Consider the following 18056-nt stretch of genomic DNA (forward strand, 5'->3'; position numbering starts at 1 on the left):
GTATGCCATCACGGCATGGGCTAACGGAGCGGAGCACCTGCATTGCATGCGGATCCATAACCACTGAATAGCCAAATCTACATCCACAAGTGAGGACTCCAGTGATGCTTTGTGTACCGTGCACATGATTGTGTGTGTGTGCGTGCGTGGCGATCGGACCATCTGCTTCCTACCAAAAAAGCGGAAATTTTTTATGCTTCAAGAAAGGCTGCGTTTAATGCCCAGGCTGAAAAGGGCAGAAGAAGATGGAAATCGTTGAGAACTTTGAAATTACGTGCAGTTCACTGTCTGAAATTTTGAAAAATAGGGCCTCCATTCTCGACGCGCTCGGAAACGATGCCGTGAAGTGTGTCCAGCCATGATTGCAAATTGTTTTAAGCAGGCCGGTTTCATTGCCTCTCGGCAGGCATCGTAGCCGATCCTGCGGCACCGGAGGAAGATTTGCCCAAAGGCACACTCAAATAGGCGCAGTGCTGCCATCGCTGACCTACGCACAGGGCGGACTTTGTGCCATGGAAAACGGCGTTCCAGATGGCCTCAGTACCGACAAGTTTGTTCACGCGGATGAAGACGTTGTGCATGAGGAGATGACCAAGAAGGCTATCATAGGTAACGTGTGCGAACCTTGCAACACCAAGGACCAAAACAAGAGAAGACGACGAACCCATGGGATGTGTCAGATACCTTCCATGCAATTTGTTCATTTTTCGGTGAACACGACGACGACGTGGGAATGGACCACTTTTTGCTTTGTGAATGAAGGCAGCGCCGTCAAGTTGCTGCAAAGCGAGGCTTGGCAAAGTAAGCTTACCGACTTTTGGAAATGAACTTTTGTTTTGCAAGCCATTTCCCTGTCTTTTCTGTCTCGTTCTCAAGCCAATGGAATTCCCACGAAAGCAAATTTTTCGCTTTCCTTGGCGATTTTATTATTGCGAGCTTCGGCCGGAGCTTTTCTTCCAGGCCCTTTGTGAAGACATACGGCTTTATTCCATTCAACAAATACTGTATCAATCGCATCGAGAAAAGCGTAGATACAGCCCCGTGCACTCTTGTCCCAAAAGTAGAAGAAATCAATCAATTTGAGGGGAGGGTGGTCTGCTATTAAGACCTAATCAAAAGACTTACTAATTATTATGGTATGGCCATACGTGACAACAGTGACGTAGATGACATGCAAAGGGCCATAACAGGAACCTTCGATCGTGTTAATTCAACAGATGAAGAGCCTCGTCGTGAGCTCTGCCCACCAGGACCCCTCGGGTGCTGCATATGGGGCTGCAGAAGCTGACGGCAAAGCAGTGCCCCAACACAAATGCAAACTGGCGAGACGTGTTCACGGTTGCATCGCTGCCTGTGCATCGACGCCTCTCAACGCTCAACTACTCGGCTGTTGCCGAGGCAAGGAAAGACGCAGAATTCAACCAAGAGTCTGTTCTGTAATATGATCAATTCTGTCGAAAGAGCAAAGTGCTTCGTAGATTGTTGCACAAAGACAGCTATCAGTGAGGCAGTCTGCAAGAACTATTCGTGCGTACAGGGAGTTCTGTCCCTCGCTTGGCTTGAATCCTAGAAAGCATCCTCTTCGAAGGCCCGCAGAAAAGAATGCCCTACGGAAAAGAAAAAAGCCATCCAAAGCACGTCAGACCAAAGGCCGCATGCCCAAGAAGCCCTGCATTGCTAAGGACACCACAAACTTATAATCATGGTGATGTTAGAAAAGCAGAGGCAAGGCGAAACTTCGAAAACCATTTTTTAATAACTCCCCCCCCCCCCTATTAGCCAGTAGAGCTGATTTTTTTGTTACCATTTAGCCTATTTTGACCCTTCTTTCTTTTCTTCTTTTTTGGTCCTTTTTTACGTTGATTGAACTTTAGTGCAGGACTTAACATTCTCTCTTTCTTAGCTTGGCTTTTTGTAAACTTATGGCTGTTCGTTCACCCCAAAAGTCTACATAAAAAAATGACAATCCAAAAAATTTTTGTTGAGGAATAAAAGAAAAGCCTGAATGTCACATCGTTCACAATGCATTTTAGCTCTGCAGTCAATTTTCAGCAAGCCTTCCGTTGCATTTTTTTAAGCTCCCCAGGCTCTCCAGAAAGTGCAAAGGAGAACAATTCTGCTGAATAAAAGGCTCTTAATGTATCACTCTTGAGCTTTTATGAAAGCATCAGGGAGACAATCTCAATGTTTGTGCCAATTTTCGTGAAAAGCCACGGAGAAATCATTATCATCAGCCTGTATTATGTCCACTGCAGGACGAAGGCCTCTTCCTGCGATCTCATATTATCCCTGTCCTGTGCCAACTGATTCAAACTATCACCCGCGAATTTCCTAATTTCATCGCTCCACCTAGTTTTCTGCTCTCCTCGACTGTGTTTCCCTTCTCTTGGTACCCATTCTGTAGCCCTAATGTCCAACGGTTATCTAACCGGCGGATTACATGACCTGCCCAGTTCCATTCTTTTCTCTCAATGTCCATTAGAATATTGGCTATAGTACCCGTTTGCTCTCTGATCCAAACTGCTCCCTTTCTGTCTGTTAACATTATGCCTAGAATTCTTTGTTCCGTTGCTCTTTGTGCGGTGCTTAACTTGGTCTCAAGCTTCTTTGTCGGTCTCCAAGTCTCTGCCCCATATGTCAGCACCGGTAAAATGCACTGATTGTACACCTTCCTTTCAATGCTAATGGTAAGCTTCTAGTCTGGAGCTGACAATGTGTCCCGTATGCGATCCAACCCATTTTTATTCCATGAATTTCCTTCTCATGATCAGGGTTCCCTGTGATTAGTTGACCTAGGTAAACGTACTCCTTCACAGAGTCTAGACGCTGACTATTCCCTGATTGTTCATTATCTTTTTCTTCTGCATCTTAATCTTCAACCCCAGTCTTACACTCTCTCTGTTAAGGTCCTCAATCATTTGTTGTAACTCGTCTGCATTGGAGGAAGTTAACAGAGAAATAAGGAAGTTAATTTCAAAAGCCACATCCCCGCTCAAACTGACGGCAGGCAAGGTTGCACGCGCGATACCTGCATTCCTGCGGACTGTGCAGAGCAACGGCTTCTCTGTCACCTAGGCGGCCCCGTCATGCCCATGCCCACATCGCTGCCACCGTCTCCCCAGCCCCATTCCTTGCTTATTCGCTCCGCGTTTCCTCCTCCGCAGCACTCTCGTCGCTTTCCCCTCCTATCGGCTGCACAGCTTGTTGAGAAGTGCACTCACTATCACGCTTGTGTGTGGGATTTTCTTGCGGAAGCTGCATTATAATGGGTATTTCGTTTTGCACGGCTGCGCTATAAGTGGTGTGCATACGTACGTGGAGTTCTATGGGAGAGTAAACGGGAGTAATAAAATTCCACATTATATAGCCAGTTTTGCACTGTAAGTGCTTACGTTATGATGGCCCTAAGCTGTATTGCGAGTAGCAAGCAAACCCTAATATTTGGTCACCTAGTAGTATTTACAATTTGCAGGGCATATGAATAACCGGAAGCCATGCAAAAGCATGCACTCTCATGACCCGAAGCCAACGTGAGAAAAACGTCGCTTGATTAGCAACATTGCATGTCAACAAGTGGATAGAAATCGCAGAAACATACCTCAACTACGAGTTTTTATCTGCTTTGTTTGTGTGTTGGGGCTGATGGTGCGTGCTGCTTGCGCAATCCACGGCTCCACTCATTTAGTTGATTTGTTGATGCAGTAAGACATGGGAAAGCCACGAAGGCAGTTTTTGTATCGTGTCTCATTGCATCGCACAGGCAATTTCGATCCATTCTTCCTTTTTTTTTTCTTTCAAAGAAAAAAAATTAGGGCCTGTTAGAATTTAATAAATACCATAATCAGCCACTGTGAGCTACTCTTATTGCTTGAAAACCTTCCTAGGCCAGGCAGAAAATAGATGTTTTCGACGAAAGATGCTACGTATCCAATGCCGTCACTGACCCCTAAGCTCCACCAAGACAGACGCTGCCACCAGAGAGTTCACTATTGGGGTCACCACAGGGGTCAAGCACGTGCTGCTGATTGGACAAGTTTGAGTTATTCAGCGAAGGCCAATTTTAGCATCAAATTAGCGAAAGTTTGGGCCTATAAGGATGCATGGGCACTGGCCATAATCAAATTAATGGAAGTGTACTGTAGTAAATTATTGAAACAAAGCACCAAAGCATCACTAAGAAACTTGAGGGATGCTTTCCCATTTCTGATTCTGTTTTTCTTTCTGTAGTTTACCATTAGACTTCGCATAGAGCCCTATCAAAACAGTGCTACATAATGACAAGTTGCTGCAAAACCAGTCTTTGTTGTCCGACCCCCCACCAGGGTACGAGTCGGATGTTCCCACAGACCGTGAGCGGGGCTTACATGAGTGGTCTGCGGGAAGCCTGGAATATCCTTCGCCGCCTGCCACTGGGTCTCGAGCCCGACCTGATGCTGGACGTCTGAGCTGGCCACCGAGCCTGCTGCCGAGCTGACCACTGGGTCAGCCACCTTTCAAGACGTCTGCGTCTGAGCCGAAGCAGCCTGTTTTGTGTGTCCGTGTGCGGAAACAATGTGCGGATTGCCAAGGCAACGGAGTGAACTTCCAAGAGGCTGCAGTGCTTCGTCCCCTTCGTTTGTTGCGTTTGGTTATTTCATTTGAGCTACAGTTGCGAGAGCTTACCAAGGAGCCAACCCACTTGCGCGGCTGTTGCGATGGCGCATTGACCGGCTGAGTTATGGTTTTGAGCAAAGAGGTGAGTGAAGAGTACAAGCTGAGGGTTTGAACAGAGACCAAGAGGAAGGGTGGCCAGGTTCTTCCCGAGTGCACCAGTTTTTCAAGTTTCTGCTGTTACTTTTTACTTCCACCATCATGCACCTCCAGTTCCATTTTGTCCCAACATCTGCTCTCCATCTGCATTCCCACAAAAATGTGAAGGAAAAGACTGCAGCGTGTGCTGCAGGTGGCAAACGAGCCCCGACTGTGAAGACTGTGGCTTCCTACTTAGGGTGCTGTGTGTGTGTGTGTTTCTTCTTTTTTAAATTAATGAGAAGGGCCTTAGCAACGGGACAGAACATGATGACCTGACCAACCGGCGCTTGTGTGAGTGTTGTGGCTAGCAGGGTAGTCGTCACTGGCTTCTTCGTAGGTCTGGAATTGAAGGAAATGCATCCCGAGGCTCTGCACGTGTGCTGTAGTCCCCATTCCAAATGGGCTTCCTTTTCTTTTTTTTTTCTGTTGAACTTTGCAGTGATGAGATAGGTCATGAACTTTTGTTAGCACATTTGTTCTCGGCTTCTTGTTCACTGATTGTCCGTACTGCACTTGATCGTAAACTTAATTATGTTACTAACGTGAATGATTTCCATGTGTTAACACTTGAAAGAGCAGCACTTGCATGGTGATTTTGGAAATTCTATGTCTCAGAATCGTACGCCGGCTTACCTAAAGGCCTTGTAAGTCACTGGACCCTGTGCTGGCAGGACACTTGATTACATTGCCATTATGTATGTCACCAGGTGAGATTTAAACAGGAATGATACAAATTATAGTCCAGCTGCAACAAAATTTTGAAACACGTAAGGAGCCTCGTTTCACGTAGTGCAAATACAAAGCAGCCTTTGTGCAAAATTTTATGTTTGAAATACGAGCGGATGCGTCGCAACAAGTTCATAAAGAGAAATCTTACGGGTATTCTTACGGACGTTCTTACGGGTATTCACTCTGATATCTTTGATTTCATTCGGAACCAGTGCCTCTAGAAGTGATGACACGGCTTGCCTGTTGAGGCGTCTCAGGTTGTCTGTAGCGAGAACTGGCGTGAACAGGATGGTGAGCTCCTCGGTATTCCGCGAAGATCTCACGGTGGACTCACTCGAATTCGAGGATGCGCTGAGAAACCTTCGTTTTGCTTTACGGCTCCGCACCAGCTCGAAAGCTTCGTCACTAAAATCTTCACCATTGAATCTTTGCTGCCATTACCGGTTGTCAGAGATGGTGCACTACCTAGAACACACCATTTCTCAGCATGGCCTCCGAGATTGGGTTCCTCCCATGGCATGCTGAAAAAATCTTGGAGGCCGCATGCTGGGGACTGGCGTCACGTCCACTAAGTACCTGGTGCATGCATCGTCTACTTAGGCACTGTTGAAAGGCTGCTGTTAAGAAAATTGGAGATTTACCAGCCTTGCTGCTTTGCCTAGGCTGCTTCAATAGTTACATACTACTAATAACTGCTTTAGCCAAAGTGAAATTTCGTTGCAGCTGGCGTTTTAAAGGCTGCTAATTTTGAAGATGGCATAGTTACCAACCCTGCACCTTTGGCATGACTGCTTCTATAGTAAACTCATGAGCAAAAGTATATTTTGGGCTCGCCGAAAAAGCTGAATTTGTTCGTAATTCAGACGCACAAATGAGAATTTTTTTTTTTTTTTAATGCGAGGATAAATGCCTCGGGGCATACAAATGAGAATTGACGAGTGCACTGGAATGTTCCCAATTCCAAGTTTACACGGCAGCCCTCAATTTCAAGTTGCATTAATCGGCGCAGAACAACATTGACTCCATCATGGAATCCCTGGTCGCCATATTTTTTGCTTAGTGGAGTACATATTCCTCATTTGTAAACAATTTTGTCACAGTGAAACAATCATGCAGTTGGCCTCTGAAGACGCATCGGTCCACATAAATTGCCCTCTGAGCCTTTTATGATCTTCGCTGAATGGAACTGGAACCTGCGCCGAGCGTGGTGTGAATGAACACTTGTAACGCGACTGCCTGCTATCCATAACACTGCCAACAGGCTTCGCCTCTCGTTCGTCTAATTTCTGGTGAGCAGAGCATCCACCGGATCCGGCTCTGCGGCCATGACAGTGCGCACTTCACACAGGTACACCAAAGTAGCAGCAACGATGTATTTCACCAGTGGAGCGTTCGAGAGTCTATAAATGAAGGCTGCAGTTTGTTTCTTGCTCTCCCTTCCCTACGCTGCATGGAACAAAGTGTCCCTTGTTTCCCATTCTTTCATTTCTCGTGTCATCCATATTTTTCACATACCGTTTCTTTTTATGGTTACCAGAGCTCGCAAAGTGTTACTGGTTCACCTTCATGGAATGCCTAAAGCAAGGTTTTGTTCAAAAAGTTCTTTCATGGCACGCAACTTGTACATTGCTTTACATTCCCATGTTGATTTAATTCTGGCACCGTAGCGCTTGCTGTAAACTGTGTGCTTGCTTGTTTTGGTTTGGGAGTTGTTTCTTTATTAACCAATGCAGTGCTGTGACGGATGTTTCTTGTTTTGTAGGAGGAAATCACTTATTTCTGTTGGTATACACGGTGCCAACTTGGTACACGGTTGAGCTGTAGTGTACAGTGACCTGTGAGCACGTTGTTTACCCATTCTTCCAAGCCTCCTGTAATTATACCAGGCTAGCATAGGCTTCCATCTTTACAGGCACCTCCAGTCTGCTGTATCGAAGACACAAATCCCTATGACTGTGATAGGCCAGCACTGAAAGGTGGGAGTGGGGTGCTGTGTGTAAAGTGGGCATGGCCCGGGGCTCTATGTAGCGCACTGTCACCGAACTTTACAGAGCCTGTCCGAGTTTGTTGAGCCTCCGTTCTTACAAATGTGGCTTGGCTCCAACTTTTTTATTGGCTTTGTTAGGCATAGCGCAGCACAGCCCCGAGAACTAAAGTAGTCACGTCATTGCAACAACATTCTTTGGATATTGCAGCACACAAAAATTGTGTAGGAAACGCCCTTCCGGTCCAGTGCTTTAGTGAGTAGATGTTGAAAGGCCGTGGTTGTAACATTAATTGTAGCTTGTGCTTCTACGAGAGACTCTGTGGAACAGTAGCAACTACTTAGTCATGGCGTGACGCTGCCCTCTGTTCGGTGGAGTTGAAGCCGAGGTAGTAGAGGCACACCTGTAAACCCTAGCGTGTGTGAACCTAATGCTGCGGCAGTGATGGTATTCGTCTGGAACAAGAGGCCTCGTGCGATGTTCAGTGGCCACTCAAATGCTTGCCATTCAGAAGGAAGGAATGACCCTGCAGAACGCTATTAATCTCTCACCCCTGTTTTCCGTTTTATGCGGAATGCATGTTATATAATATCCTGTACTTTTTCTAGGTTCTCATCTGGTGGCTCTCGTTCCCAGATTAGAGTCTGGATCGCATGCAACCCTTTGTGCTTCATTCACCTGAGCATGCTGTGTGTGTCGATCCCCTATGCAGATGGTGACCATTGTGTGCTCTCTCTGCAGTACAATGAGCCATGTTTCTGTTGACCTTCACCAGGACTTTGCTTCCTTGGTGTAACGTGGGAAGGCTGCATCGGGCAAGCTCCGCACTTGCTTCCTTCAAGTTCAGCCCTCATTTCACATTTTGTGCTTGTCCCGATTTGTTCTGTTGAAGAAAAAAAAAACTGTACAAACTGCAAGGAATACTCCGTCTGTAGATTATATGGGGCCAGCCGGCCGTGTAAATACAGCCTGCATGTGAGAATGTTGCTTGCGTATTATATACAATTACCATGAAATGTAGAACTGCAAATATTTGTGGTGAAAGTGCACGTTTGTGTGCACGTGGAATCTGTAGGGAAAAAACGGATGTCTGGCTCCTCCTATTGGTATTACAGCAGTTTCCTAACATCTGATAAGCAAATGAAACTTGTCAGCCGAAGAGTATGTGGAGGGCCACCTGAAGCTCACCTAGGCAAAGCATGTCACCAGATGGGAAACCATGGGAACATTTCCAACGTTTCCCAGGTGAAGCATGCAAGCTGGTGGGGACCCATAAAGAAACTTAAAATGTCTAGGTGAAGTATGTCAAGTTGAGTGGTGCCCACAGGGCCACATAGATTACCTTGGCAACATGTTAACTGTTGGGAACACTCAAAGCCACTTAGAATGTTAACTTAGGCACCATCAAGTACTGTGCGAAAAATGTTACGTAAAAACAGGGCAGCATGCATTGTTTAATCGGGACATTCTGCAGGAGACAAAATTCAGGCTTGTGGTTTCGGAACATCAAAGATAGACTTTCATAAGGATGTTGCATTTTTCTATTCCTTAATTTTCAACTTACTTTGAAAAGTGTAATGGTATTACAAGTGGCAGCTAACATTTGGAGTTGACTGAAATGTCAGGCATACTTGTGGGGAAAAGTGCTGTCCTTAGAGTGGTTGTCCAAATTGTGAATGCTTTTGTCCATTTTTGTTGAATGTTTCCCTTGTTTCTCGGGTTGAGCCACATACCCTAGATATATTTGCAAAAGATGTGTTCACTGAAAAGACCCAATCATTGTGTGGGAGGCAATTGGCACATTATTCGTGCATTATGTCTCTCCCTGTATGGCACTACTGTTACCTAAAGCTAGATCTTGTGCATCAGATTCTTATATTTTTTGCAAATTTTCACATAATGTGCTTTTGTGTCATATCCTGTGTCCATCTTTACAAAAGAGTAAAATGTGTGTTGGATTTGTACACATTGCAAAAGCAAGAATCGGGTGAAGTTATTCTGTCCATAACACTTGTACATTGCATCTTCTGAACACATTACATGTTGCTTTGGCCTCTTTTACCTCTATATGCTTAGCGGTAAGAGTGCATTGACTCTGCCATGTTAAAAATTGATCAAAGTTGGGAGTTGCCCTAATGTAAAACTAGTACCCTGCTATTTTTGGGTGAATATTTGTTTAACGTTTGCTACTGTAAAGTGAATGCCATCAGCGTTGACGTCGATGTAGAGGAAGAACGTGCTCTGTCGGCACCAGAAGGTTTGCTCCCCAGGTGCTGTTTGTAATTGCGGCAAATAATTTCATTGTTTTTCGTAATGTGTTGTGCTGTTGTCATCTTATGCTGCCGTAACGGGGGCTGACAGCATGAACAGCCTCGACTTGTGGAAGCGACGTTTGTGCCATGTGCAACCACCACTTTTCATTTCAAGCCTATCGTTAGCTCTACCACCTGCCATTCAACAGAATGTAAAAGCCCTCAAAAGTGTCACTGTGAGGCCGCCTGAGTTTATGTGATTCCTTCCCCCACCGTGATAAGCACAGTGATGCCTTCGTTGCTTTGTAAATAAACGTTCGCTGAGCCACCAAACACTGCTTCCCTCCCTTCTGTTTGTCGAAGCACGGGAAAAAAAAAAGTGTGGTGCTCCCAAATCAAAGCGCTGCACAGAAGCTTGCAAGAACAGGGTGTCTACCAACTGGGAAAACCGGGAATTCTTAGGGTTTTGGATAGTCTGGAAATTTTCAGGGGAAACGGCGAATTTTTGCTTCTATCAGGGAAAATTTGCTATAATTTTATCGAAAGGAAACGAAGATCGCGATAACGCTAGCTGGCTCGAGTAAAATAGAGAGGGATCGTAACGAATCGTCGTTGACGTCGAGTAGACGAGGCGTTGCCAGTGTGCAGTCAACGACCGACTTCCGGACGTCCGATGGCTTCAAGGCACCGCCACGTAGACCTTAGGGTCAATGTATAAGAACCTTTCGCTGTCCGATTTTCCGGACATTTTGCCGTGACCGCAGGTCCGAAACGGCATTAGTCGAAGCCACCACCTTCAACTTTGAGCATCTCGCCGCCTCGAACCGGCGCCCACGCAGATCCGCTGGCAGCCGTAGCCATCACCGCAGAAACGCCAGGCCTAGCTGCTTCGGCGTTCGCTATTGCGTTTCTTGCCGTTTGGTGGCGTGTTTTTTATTGAAAGGATTCGCCGCTGTCAGCAATGGCACCGACTCCGCCTTTCTGGTCCTGGCGATTGGCTCCAGAGCTCGGAAAGCACGGCGTGTTGCATAGTGTCGGGTCCCGAAAGTCAGCTTTGCCTTCGTACAGAAACGTTCCGCGGTGAAGCATAAGAGTAGGAAGGGGCAATTGTCATGGGACACAGTGGAGTAATTACACGCGTGCACCTGCCATCTCCTGTCCCAGTACAAGCACCGATATGCCTAAAAAGTGTACTGGCAGTCCTTCAGCGATTTTTTCGGATGTGTCTGTGGCACTTTTGAGCCCTCAAGATCAGTAAAAGACATGCATTCAATTTTTTGTCATCTTCCCTTTTTCGAAATACCCGCTTTTTCGGACGTTCTCGCGGCCCCTAGCGAATGCGAAAAATAGAAAGGCTACGTTCACACTTGCGATACGGCAAGCGGGCGGAAAAGCCAAAGCGGCCGGAAAATCTTTTCCGCGCATGTACAAGATGTTCACATTTGTTTTGCCACTGCAGCGGAAACCACGGCCCATAGAGTTACTATACTGACTCTAGAGGACAAGCTACCCATAGGGCCCATGCATTAAAATCGGGAACCGCAAGAGCGCCGCCATGTTGCTACGCGCCGAGGTTGCCAGCTCCTGAGACGCTTGCTAGACTTGGTGAAAGTAGGCAGTTTTAATCCGGCAACCGTAGCAGCGTAGCAGCATGGCGTCTCGCTTGTAGTTTCTTTTGATGTGTGCGTGCAGCCGTGTGTTTGGGCTTTATAGTTGGTTCTTTAATCTATGTTGCGGGACGGTGTGGGTGCGATCCATGTTGGCCGTACAGGTGGCAGTTATGCAACCGAGGGATGATCCTGTTGAAGTTTCCGGCGGTATGCGGTTTTCAGCGGTCACGCCTGTTGCAGGAGTGTCACTCGACGAGGTTACCTTGAAGCTGTGGTCAGATTCCTCGTTGGCGTTCCGTAATTCTGTTCGCACGGACGCGGTATGCTTCAAAATCCGCTTTCGCGATCTATCGTCGCGACGATAGATCGCGTTTTTATTATTATTATAAGTACTGATCCAGCTGTAAGGCGCATGTAACCGACAAACAGAAGTCTCAGGAGAGCACCTGAGATTATAATAAAGCAGGCGGCGCAGGAACTCGAGGGCACCCAAGGGAGAAGTGGGGGGATCAAAGCTCGAAGCAGAACGGTACGTAGGTTGGGGCCGCCGAGTCAGGTGTGTGCCAGGGAGTGTTCGCACGGACAGCTCCCCTGGCACGCGCAGCAGTGCCTCGCAAGGTCGAGATACTTTAAAGGCACCTGCGCCCATGATCTTTCTTTTGCCTCGGTGCAGTGAACATGATTAACGAGAATAATATGGAGGGCATCCGGTGCAGTCGCGAATGCGTCATGGCATGTAGCTCGCGTCGCCTGGCGTGTGTAGTAGTATCAGAGTTGGTTGTATGAACTTTATGCATAATACGCTTTGTTACGGTACCTTAATAGAATGGGTCTAGACGGAGTTGGTACATTTTTTCGTACCGCCCTAATCCTATACCCCCCACTACAAACACACACACACACATATCCCCCTTTTTTTATGTATACATACAATTCCTTGCCATGACGGATCATAGCCTCCTTTATTTTTGAAAAATAGAGGAGGCTATGGACGGATTGACCAGTTCAAGTTGTCAACTTGTCAGTAACTGTCATAGGAATCACTGTAATAAACACAATTCCACAATCGGATTGCTTACTTTCATTTTTTGTTGTGACACTGAGGACTACATAGAACTTTATTTTGCATATGTGAGAGAAGTATGTGGATATCATGAGCTTTAGCCAATGTGCAATACTCAGACAAAACAGCTGCTATAACATGAACTGCATTGAGGGCCACACAACACATACGTAAGTAAAGGTGCAAAATATAGGGGGAAGCTTCAAAATATGCTCTGTAGCACTGCAAAGTATAACATATATTGTATGTGTACAATAAATGTTCAAAAAAACAATGCATCATTGTCCCATTTGCCATCAAGTTTATTATGAGCATATGTGTCATGTGTGCTGGCAGTTCAAGCCAAGGGCTAGCAAACCTCTCCTCATATGTGTCATGTGTGCTGGCAGTTCAAGCCAAGGGCTAGCAAACCTCTCCTCATATGTGTCATGTGTGCTGGCAGTTCAAGCCAAGGGCTAGCAAACCTCTCCTCTCCTACCATTCAGCTCATTCAAAAGTAATAAAACGAGGCATCATTCAATCATGTTTAACCAACGCACTTAACAAGGCATGCGTGCATCAGCTGCAAAGCAGTTTTCATTGTCAGGTCAGCCGCCTCAATGGGGCAAGTTATCCTCACCATGTGATCGTATCTGTTGCGGAAAAAATGCTCAAACAGCTCAAGCATCCTAGCGCTGTAAACCAGGGTCGAGCACGCCCTTCTGAAACCAGGATTGCCATTATTCCATATGTTCATGGCATTTCGCACAATCTCAAAAAAGTAGGTACACGATCTGGTGTTCGTGTTATATTTTCCGCTCCGAAACGTCTTGGGTTGATGTGTGCCAAAGTGAACGCAGGAAATCGCGAAAACAAACAGGTGTGCGCAAAAAAACATGGGCAGAAACATGTCAGATGTGTACAGAAAGTAGTTTATTCGGTCCCCTTGTCGTGCGGTTCAACATATGTAGGCCAAACGGGCAGATGTCTGAATGACAGATTACATGAGCATAGGTATAAGATGGAAAACGAGCTCTCCGGTCATATAAGTGCGCATTGTAAGGCGCACATGTGCATCCCAGATTTCGATAGAACCAGTGTTCTGTACAGAGCTGACCATGAACTCACTAGGGAGATATTGGAAGCGCTTGAGATAAAAAAGCACGGTCTTGGATGTATCAGTGAAGCCTCAGTTTCGCTTTCGACAAAGGAGCTGGCATATCTTGAGAGTGACTCTTGAAATGTTATTCTGTATCTTCGCTTCCTTGTGCGATGCAGATGACTGCCCTGTTTAGTTCTTGTTGTTTTTTGACAGCAGCTATATATTGCTATGTCAAGAAATAAAACACTCAGTTGTTAGTGCGCCTACGTGCTGTCTCGTGTTTCCCTTCTTCGTGTGTTGTTTTATTCGGTGCCGTTTTTGTAATCATAGTACGACAGGAATCTACTGACACACCCGCAGTCAAGGTGGCTGTTCGAGGTGTGCTGGCTGCCTCGGTGTAAGTGAAAAAAATTGGGTGAATGTCGACACCAGTGCCACTGCTTCTTGCCTCTGACCTGCACGTGCCTCCGCGGCATCTTTGTGCACAAGTGTGCTGGCGTGGCGAGGCGCAGGAGTCATCCAAGAGAAAGAGTATTGTTTAGATGGAGAAGTGGCTGTTCCCATTGCCTGTTGCTTTCCCTCAAATGTTTCCTAGGTGACTAGGGTGACACACCTGCAGTCAAGGTGGCTGTTCGGGGTGTGCTGGCTGCCTAAACGAAAGAAAAAGAAAGAAATTAGATGAATGTCCAAATCAGTGCTATTGCTTCTTGCCTCTTACCTGCATTTGCCTCCACGGCCTCTTGGCTTGCGGAGTCTGTATGAGGGAGCTGCTGTGGCTAGGCGTAGGCATTGTCTAAGCAAAAAGAAAAGGCCATTCAAATGGGGAATTATGGAAATAAATGCAGTTATGTCTGCTTCTTGCACTCCTCTTGCCTAAAAGTTTTCAAACATAGTGTCCAGTACACACCAGCACTTTGACTGCTTTTTGCTTTTTACCTGCAGGTGTTGCTGCGAGATCCTTAGTATGGCTGTGTGCAGCATTGTAACACTTAGTGGAGGCATTTGAAGTGGTAGCCAAAAATATAAAAAATAATCCTTGTCTGCATGAATGCTTTCAATTTCTAAATGCAGTGGTAACTATCACTATTAGTGCAAGGCCCCCCACATCTATGCGGCAAGTGCCATAGCTCGAAACTGAATTTTTCCTTTAGTGTTTCACAAGGCGTCTGATATGTCCACATTAGATGTGATGTGTTTGTTTTTATTTATCCCAGTGTGGAGAGAGCATCATTAAATTTGTTTTTTATTTTTGCGTGTCTTGTTTTTTGGTCTATTTCTGAATTTATCAAGCAGCAGCCTCATGATGCTAAAGTGACATGTAATGGCAATCAGCTTTTGTTTTGCAGAAAAACAACGCATTTCCTGACCCATAGTTTGACATCCCCTCTCTCGCATAATTTTGCAGAGTATTCTACCTATATTGACTTGCTTGACCTCCACTGAACAGTCTTGCATTTTCAAATATGATTCTTTCCTTAAAATCATTCGACACTTCTCATAATTTCTGTACCTTGGGCTTCTGATACTCTGCATTCACCATTTTTGCTTGTTTCTGACTAGAAATGTCTTCTTTAATTTAGAGCTTAAATTTTACCTTTGGAACACACGGAAGGGCTTGCCATTGCATGTCTGCATAAAATTTGGGAAACATGTTTCATTAAACATTTGCAAAATCCAATTGAAGATTGATGAATGCAGCTTGCAGTGTGATATGACTGAATGAGCCATAAAAGTAACTCATCTCACTTGGTAAATTAAAGCACATATTAGCGTGATGTACAAGATACGTTACACTAACGTGGTGGGTTCTCTTGCTTATACAGCAAAATAATCGGGGCGCGATAAAAAATTATTTTTGCATACCCCTTGTACACACTCATTTAAGGAAAATGAGCTGGAGCTGTCCACATGATCTACTTATTTTACCTGCGAGTATGATCAACAAAAATGTGTCCCAGCTGCTTAGTGGTATTCGAGATTATGTCAGTATTGCATATGTGCCTGTCGTCTATAATAAGTGAATTTTGAAAATGCTTGCAGGGATCTGATGTGCACATCTGCAGTTTATGGATACATGTAAAAGACTCAGCATCAAGTGCAAGTGAACGGTCCCACAGGCCCGGAGTCGATCATGCAAATAGATTCGCTGCACAAATTTGTGACCATAAAAGATAATCCACATGAAATGGCATGCAAGGAAGTGTTGAAAATATTGCACAGTTAACACAATGCCTACGCTATTATTATGTGGGTTGATGCATGCACTTGTTATGCAAAACGGAGGTGAGGCGTGCAGACAGGACACAAGAGTAGAGTATTTAGTAAACAACACGAGCGCCGCCCACTTCTCTACTCTTGTGTCCTGTCTGCACGCCTCACATCTGTTTTGCATAATGAATCCTTACCAACTAGCTCAGCTTTCTGTCGTTCTAAGTCTCCATGCACTCTATTTCGTCCGCATTAGGCACTCGCCTCTTGATTACTTCGTGGCACAGAAATACTCGGTCATCAGGCTGTTTTTCTGCTGTGGCCTTTATAGAAGCATGATTGTTCAAAGTGCAACAATTAAACAGATTCTTTGAGTTGCTTGTGGCTTCGCCAATACAATTCCGGTGCGCTGGTCCGCCTGTCCAGCAATTTCCTACTGAAGGGAAACCTGCAAATAAAAACACCGCTCCGCATGTAGAAAAGTGACGCTTCTCAAACGATTGTGATGCACCACAAGAGCTCCCTACTCGCGTGATATTCTCAACAAGGAGATACATTCGTTTACTTACATGTGAAGGTATATGCCAGAGCACTTCGGGGCTTCGGTGGCACATAAGGCACGAGTGTGCCATCCGATGTCGACGCGCGATCGCATGTCAAACCTAAACTGTACGAAACTACTACGCATCCAAAAAACAGATTCGAAACCGAAATTCGCGTCATCCTTTATTGCATGAATGCGTACATCGTGATTTACATAAGTCACGGACTTAGCGATCGCTTTCTGTAAACTTAATATTAACGCACCACCTTCATAAAGCCATCAAATATGCGTTTTAGATGACAAAGCATAAGGTGACCTGTACTTGTTTTCAGCTCTTTCAATAGTAATTGCGCTGGCCACATTGACCAGTAGCAACAGGGCGGCGCCCTAGAGGTTCCCACTTTTCCGGCCCAGCTTTTCCTCTAGAGTTGTTCTACTAACTCTATGCCACGGCCGCTTTCGCTCACATCCTTCTAGATTTCGTGCGTTTTGTCCGCGTGGTGGCGCTGTTCATCACACTATTTCAAGACGCGTTCATTAATTGCGTAACTGCGCGTGTCGTTCTTAATTTTCATCTACCATGTAAATAAGCAAGACAAGATAAACAAGTTGCTTTTCCTAAAAATAGAGAATGAACAACGGAAAATGTCAAATTTGACGACCGGATGTTTACATGCTAGTGCAGCTTTTCCGGTGAAGCGGAACAGTTTCCGCTTCGTTTTCCGCCCGATTTTCCGCCTAGGTGGGCCGATTTTGTCAAGTTTTTGCCGCTTCCGCCTGCTCCGAGACCAAGTGTGAACGTCTGTACAACTGACCAGAAGGATGCCAGTTCTTTATTCTATGAGGAACTCGCGGCGGAAGGACAACGAGAACAGAAAGGACCTACACATTGAGGAATGAACGGGAAAGCGTTGTTGGAGTTGGCGGCCGTAGTTATACGGAGGACCTTGACTCTCGCCGGGACTTAAGCGTGCAGGGTTTATTTACAGTTTAAACATGAGATACATTCGACAGTCTAAGCGTGGCTCCCAAATGGAGCACGCAAGACGAGCACACAGCTCACGAGTACGAGCACAGAGCACGACGACGAGCACACACTAGCAGCCGACAACAGCCGCTTATAAACACTCCATTGGTCCCCAGTTCCCTCGGTGAGAGAACCGTTCGACGTCATCGTCAACGCAGTCGACCCGGCGGTTGTCCATTATCTTGAGTGTTGAAATGCGCGTCGGTTCCCCGAGCTGACCCCCGCAGCGCGGCCGCCGGGTGCCCATTGTATTGCGCCTCTAAATTCCAGAGCTGCCTTTCTCCTATAGTCGCCACTAGTGTCAGCAGACTGTGACGAATCCTGGGGCCCACGCACCGCAAAGCACCCTTTGGGGGGGGGGGGGGGGGGGGAGCTCTTCTTGCTGCCGAGAGAGACCATGACGACCCGGCAAATCAACCAACATTACGTTGGGCGAGAAACGTGGCCCGCCCTGCTGCCGTCACCGATTCTCGAACGAGGCGCCTGGTGGATTGACGCTGCCGTAGTCCGCAGTTCTCTGAAGTAAGTTCATGGTTGGTTAGCGCTGTCCTCGCTGGTTCTCTGAAGGGCACCAGCACCGCGGGTCGATCGAAACACGTGCAGCGGACTGAAATAGCTTTGCAGAGCAGTACCCCTGCAGGTCAATCCTAACAGCATGCCGCCACTTCTTTGAAGGAGCTTGAGCTAAAAAAATAAAAATAAAACGAAGTGTTGGCTAACGCTGAGATGCAGGTTTTCCTCATCCAAACCAAAATAAAATATTTAA

General features: G+C 46.1%; 1 protein-coding gene and 1 long non-coding RNA gene across 8 annotated transcripts in view; one reads left to right on the forward strand and one right to left on the reverse strand.

Annotated features, from left to right (window-relative positions):
• Nucleotides 1-9819, forward strand: part of LOC135896687 (lysine-specific histone demethylase 1B-like) — a 98299-nt gene extending 88480 nt beyond the window's left edge. For all 7 annotated transcript variants that reach the window (XM_065425180.2, XM_065425177.1, XM_065425176.1 and 4 more), the window contains exon 18: nt 4323-9819. In XM_065425180.2, coding sequence (XP_065281252.1) covers nt 4323-4445 — 123 coding nt within the window. In that variant the 3' untranslated portion in view covers nt 4446-9819. The remainder of the gene's footprint in view (nt 1-4322) is intronic.
• Nucleotides 9820-13324: 3505 nt separating this feature from the next.
• LOC135896674 (uncharacterized) lies at nt 13325-16398 on the reverse strand. The gene is made up of 4 exons (XR_010562774.2): nt 16289-16398; nt 15917-16167; nt 14230-14304; nt 13325-14161 (listed from the first exon to the last, which is right to left on the reverse strand). It is a non-coding gene; the product is annotated as an uncharacterized lncRNA (long non-coding RNA).
• Nucleotides 16399-18056: the final 1658 nt, after the last annotated feature.

Source organism: Dermacentor albipictus, chromosome 3 (genome assembly GCF_038994185.2).
Source record: "Dermacentor albipictus isolate Rhodes 1998 colony chromosome 3, USDA_Dalb.pri_finalv2, whole genome shotgun sequence".
NCBI lineage: Eukaryota > Metazoa > Arthropoda > Arachnida > Ixodida > Ixodidae > Dermacentor > Dermacentor albipictus.